The 5,455-nt window shown below is 46.1% G+C and overlaps 2 protein-coding genes across 3 annotated transcripts in view; both read right to left on the reverse strand.

Annotated features, from left to right (window-relative positions):
• Nucleotides 1-1,620, reverse strand: part of LOC117753717 (vexin-like) — a 4,688-nt gene extending 3,068 nt beyond the window's left edge. The window contains exons 1-3 of one of the 2 annotated variants that reach the window (XM_034571989.1): nt 1,408-1,620; nt 1,143-1,174; nt 471-638 (exon numbers count right to left, since the gene is read on the reverse strand). In XM_034571989.1, the coding sequence (XP_034427880.1) occupies nt 471-638; nt 1,143-1,174; nt 1,408-1,474 (267 nt within the window). In that variant the 5' untranslated portion in view covers nt 1,475-1,620. The remainder of the gene's footprint in view (nt 1-470; nt 639-1,142; nt 1,175-1,407) is intronic. The other variant, XM_034571988.1, reaches the window with a different exon arrangement.
• Nucleotides 1,621-3,829: 2,209 nt separating this feature from the next.
• rrs1 (ribosome biogenesis regulator 1 homolog) lies at nt 3,830-5,200 on the reverse strand. Its single transcript, XM_034571982.1, has one exon. It carries the CDS (start codon nt 5,135-5,137, stop codon nt 4,028-4,030), a length of 1,110 nt encoding a protein of 369 aa, XP_034427873.1. The 5' UTR covers nt 5,138-5,200; the 3' UTR covers nt 3,830-4,027.
• Between the last annotated feature and the right edge of the window lie 255 nt (nt 5,201-5,455).

Genomic DNA, 5,455 nt, shown 5'->3' on the forward strand with positions numbered 1-5,455 from the left:
TCAAACATGGTATAAACCTGTAGGGATAGGAAAGTAGTCGAGCTCTCCTGTTAATGAAGTATTTCTCTGTAACTTGCATTACATTTCTATTGGGGTGCTTTTCCAATCCAATCCAAGAAACACTGGATCCTCCACATCATTGGGGATATTTATGTTCTTTTTTTTAAAATATTCATGGCTGAATATGCAACAATCAGAGTTTCTCAATCTCAGGTATAATTAAATTAAGAATTTAAATAACACAGAAAAACAGCGTGAGACAGAAATATCTCAAACAAAATAATAAATGTTTACTATTTTCGATATATTGTGATCATATCAACTCCTAATCCTCATAGTAAGACGCTTAAACCCTTCACTGTTCTAAGATATAGAATTTAAACCACGATCTGCCCTCAGACATTGAGCATCATGTCCGTCCTGCTGCATTGCTGAGCACATTCAGGCAGGAAAAAAAAAAAGAAACCAACCTGGCTCAGCTCCATCACACAGGAGGCGGGGAAGTGGCCCTGCTGGCCATCCTGCCTCCGCCCAAACCAAATCCCCTCCTCATGCTTGGACAGCACCAGGACTACGTCACCTGGACACAGCTCCAGCTCCTCTGGCCAGTGGGGCCTGTAGCTGTGCACCACCACCATCTAATGGACAAGAGGGACACTGACCGCTTTACTCTGCTAGAAATGGCCAGATGCATTTTCAAATCATTCAGATCAGGTGTCTGCTGCACTGCTCTTTGGCTGCGGCGATAAAAGCTGTCGTCAGAGTCCGAGTGCACTTGGCAGTTGACAGGTCGCACTAAGTGAATGGAGAGGTTTACGTGTCAAGACTCTGAGATTAACGGGCTGTGGGGTGAAATAGAAACCCTGAATCTGGGTGTACTCTTCATTATGTGTTCCGCCTAAATACGGCACCAGGAATTATATAAATGAGACACATAATGGAGCTGCAGGAAATTGACTTTACATAATTTCAATGTCAAACTCATATCAATCAATGTGGGGCAGATGCAACACTTGGGGATTTAGGAAATGTTGTTTTCTATTTTTGTGATTAAAAGTGGATGTGATCAACAACATGCAGCCAAAGACTGAAGCTTTCTATCAGTGAGTGGATTTTTGTATTGAGATGAATGGTTAACTTGCCTTCTCCGCATCTGTCCTGTATCGACACCTCCCTGTGAATCAGCAGGGAAAAAAGCTTATTTGATCAAATGCCATGTCTGCAAGTGCACATCTGATCCTCTTCACATAGCTGCATGCACATATATGTGCATGCAGCTATGCCCTTTACACAGAGAAAACAGATTTACATCATTATTCATTAATCTGACATTGGTGTGCCATCTTCCTCTCACTGTAAATAATGTCATGCTACGCCACGCTTCACTGCAGATATGATTCCACTCACCTTGTGGAGCAAGGACGGTGGTGAACACCTCAAAGTGCTCATGGCTGTGCATGTAGATGCGCTGCATCTCGGTGGATCTGCTACTTGCACACTGGCTCCTGCGCTCACTCTCTCCGTGCACTACCTTTAAATAAATGCAGCTGACTAATCCACTGCAGCGCTGACTGGAGCTGGCCACAAGCAACAACACATCCTCCCTAGAGTGCAACACACACACACACACACACACACACACACACATACACAAGCATGCGCAGCACAAGACTGGAGAGACACACAAACCAAAAAATCTAAGTTGAGTGCAGAAAAGTGTAAGATTATGAGGCTGATTTGGGTTTTTAAGTGAAATATCTGCAGATACAGATCTGTTTTCAACATTTTGAATGTCAGCTGCATGTGGGATACAAGGCGGCCTTCATCCCCGAGCTCATGCTTGACCACCTCATCTTCATCCCTATTGTTGTTTGACCATCTGGTCACCAGCAAGATGAGTTTGGAGGCCGCTGCCACTTTCCGCCTGACGTGGATGAGAATTCATAATTTCCCCTCATCAACAGGGCCTGATTGATTTGGGGTTATTGACTGTGGCCCATTTTCCATGGGCCTGGGTGAGCAGGGACAAAGATGAATGGCGGCTTGGGGAGGGAGGGTGGACAGGGTGGCGCATTGTTCAACAGATGGTGATTGAAGCGCCCCCCCCCCCCCCCCCCCCCCCCCCCCCCCCCCCCCCTCTCATGCCCCCCCACCCGTTCATCACCATCACCACCTTGGCTGTGAGCTGCGATGAAAGAGCATCCATCAATAACATGAGAGATCAGCCACATGTTCATTTCTAGCTGGACTTGTCCGGCAAACCTGCAAATGTTTATTACACTTGCACCGTGACTTCTCTAACTTTATATAACTTGTATCCTTTTAGTGTTTTATCTTTTTAAGTGTCTTTAGGGCAGGTTCAATATTCAACTCACTTTTATTCTGCATTATTATTCTGGGTCTGTTTTAGTTGTTTTATTAAGAAAAATGTCTCCATGGGGACAATAAAGTAAACCAATTTGATTTATGTTACATGTAAAATGTGCATTTTATTTCCCCACATGAATTACAAGCTGTTACCAGGATTTCAGGTTGAAGCAGGTCCCCGGATTAGCTGCTCAACAAGTTTGTTAGTCCAGCGTCTGAAAGAGGAAACACTTGTAAATGGATGAGGCCACTAATTCACCTCATTATCTCAGGAGTCACACATACACACACGGCTCTAAAACACTTGAACGTGAAATCATTTAGACCAAAACACTATTAGTTAGAGTCATCTTATACAAATGTGCATCTCAAATTTGTTATTAACACGTTTTTATGGATTTCAGACACCCACAATATCACTGAAGGTTAATCTTGCTTGAAGAGATGATCAGCCACACTTCCCTCTGCTCCCAGTTCAGCACTCAGCCTTCAGTCTAGACACTGAGGCCAAAGCAAAGCCTTTACATAAGCAACAACCACAGCTAAGCCGCTTAGAAAACCGATCTGATGTTTACTTCTAGGAAGAAAAAAAACACAGTGAGTGAGAGCTGAGCAGCCCAGAGTTCATTTATGTGTTTGGACAATTTAGATCAGTTTATATGAAGAAGGTATTAAAAACACATTGTGCACCATATGAACGATAAAGTTCAATCTGTTGCTTAAATAATCTGATTAACAGAAAATATATTATGATATAATATTAGTGTGTCTATGTCAGAATGATAAAATTAACTGAGCAGGTTTTTGAACCTTTCTCTGAGCATCATTGCACAAAAAAAAAAAAAATGTTATAACAGCTGCAGTGCATTGATTTTATTTTGAAGTTGTGTTACTCTGGTGCAAATTGTGATTTCCTGGTTTGTGCTTCACAACACTGACCTGTGACAATTTAGAAGATAAACCTAAATTTAACAGATGTTTTGTCTTGAATCATTATTATTAGCAGTGATAAATCCCACTTCCCTTTTCTATATTTGTACTTCATTGCTGTGATTAAATCGTATTCCCCCTGTTGTCTTGTGTTGGTCACCAAACTATCTTGCACAATAAAAAAAAAGCAATGCACATTTCAATTTCTTTAATGAAAAAAAACAAGGTGTATACTTTTATATTTTAACCTTTGACATCTACAAATTGCTCATTTTGACCAACTTACAAACCCAAAGTCAATTTTCACGATGCTATAAAACAAAAGCAACACATGAGAGAAGAAGTTTGGCAAGTTGTGAAAACTGACTTACAACAATTAGACGCTGCTAAAAACTAGTTTCCGGGTCATTTTCAATCGGTCGACCAATCACACGTGAATGTTATTATTTAGTCAGTGTGTCCTAATGTTTGAAATAACCTGGTTAATCTTTCAATGTGGAGCTGAGATGTCAATAAATTCTGGATTCGGAGAGGCAGTCATGGGATTTTTATTTACAGTGAAGTTTTTTTTTTTTTTTAAACATTTATATGAGGTGGAAGAGCCACATACATCCTGCACAGTCACATCATCACCCTCCTCTTCATCATCATCGTCATCAGTCATTTGAATGTTGCATCACGGATGTGTTGATGCCAAGGCACAGCCAGGAGACACAGGAGGCGAGAGTCCTCAATGCATCCCAGGTTTAGATCTCTTCTTCCCTCCTCCACCACCACCTTTACCACCTTTACCCCCCATTCCTCCCTTTCCTCCCATTCCTCCCTTTCCCCCCTTTCCTCCCATTCCTCCTTTGCCTTTCCCACCTCCTCCCTTGCCTTTCCCACCCTTCCCTGACGTGCCCCCCTTGCGTCCCTTCTTCCCTGCCATCTTCCTGCTCTTGGCGGCCTCCTCTCTGTCCTCCTCCCTCATCTGCTTGTTCACGGCCTTGGTGATGTTCAGCTGCGGGTTCTTGGTGCCCAGGACCCTCAGGAGCTCCAGCTGCTTCTTCCTCTCGCCGGGGAAGTCGCCGATGAGGGGCTCGAACTTCCTCCTCTTGCCGGTGTTCTTCGGCGCCTTCTCCTTGGGCAGCCGGTCCTGGAACTGGCCCACGGAGGCAGTGGAGGTCCTGGCCACGCTCACGGCTCGGGATAGCTCGTCCTTGTTCTGCTGGAGTCTGGGGGTCAGACCCACGCCGGGCACTTTGAGTTTCTGCGACCGGGCGATGTTCCTCAGGCGGTTGAGCTCGTTCTTGGCCACCCGCTCCTTCTTGGCTTTGACCCGCTTGGCGAACTGGTCCTCGTTGGGGTCTGCGGTCACCGGCACCTCGATCAGCCAGTCCTTGGTCTCATCGTTGGCCCTCTTGTGGCCCCAGCGCCTCCTCCAGTCCTTGGCGTTCTCGTCCCACACCAGGTTGGTCTTCTTCTTCTTCTGGATCCCCTTCAGCTTGGCGAACTGCTCCCACTTGGTCGGGGGTCGGGGCTTCGGGGGCGGCTTCTCTCGGGGCAGCGGGGTCGCCGGCACCGGCAACTTGGCCACGATCGCCTCCTCCACCCGCTCCGTGGGGAGCTTCCAGAGCTCGTTGATGAGGAGCTGCGTGTTGTCGCGGGCCAACGACCGCAGGAAGTCCTCTTTCCTCAGGGCCCTGAAGTCCCGGGACTCGACGCGGTTCTTGTCGCATGCCAACAGGTTCCCGACGTCGAACTCCAGGTCCAGCTCCTTGTGGACCGTGATGCTCCGCAGCTTCTCCGCCTCGTCCCTCTCCGCTTGGGCCAGCAGCTCCTCCGCACTGCACGCAGCCATGTTGGTCGGATGCTGTGGAGCAGATCGCGACACACGTGTGGAACCAGGAAAAAACACCACGAGGCTCTTCCGGGTCACAGTTCATCCCGGAGCGGCACTTCCACCGGTGGCCACGAGAGGGCGACATCGTTCCGTTTCTCTGTGTGTGTGCTTTGAGATTGATCCATAGATTGAACCATAGATTTAAAATCCATGTAAGTAACCAATGAGAGTTGATTTAATCATAAGAAAAACATCAGAAATGAATAGAAGAAGAATCAAAGAAAACTAAAAACTTGATGACACGAGTGTGGGACAACCTCAGTGTCTCCTTCAAAG

This window comes from Hippoglossus hippoglossus, chromosome 20 (assembly GCF_009819705.1).
Source record: "Hippoglossus hippoglossus isolate fHipHip1 chromosome 20, fHipHip1.pri, whole genome shotgun sequence".
Classification (NCBI taxonomy): domain Eukaryota; kingdom Metazoa; phylum Chordata; class Actinopteri; order Pleuronectiformes; family Pleuronectidae; genus Hippoglossus; species Hippoglossus hippoglossus.

Excerpts from the sequence above, each read along its gene's own strand:
- rrs1 (XM_034571982.1), bottom strand. The coding sequence starts at position 5,137 with ATGGCTGCGTGCAGTGCGGAGGAGCTGCTGGCCCAAGCGGAGAGGGAC.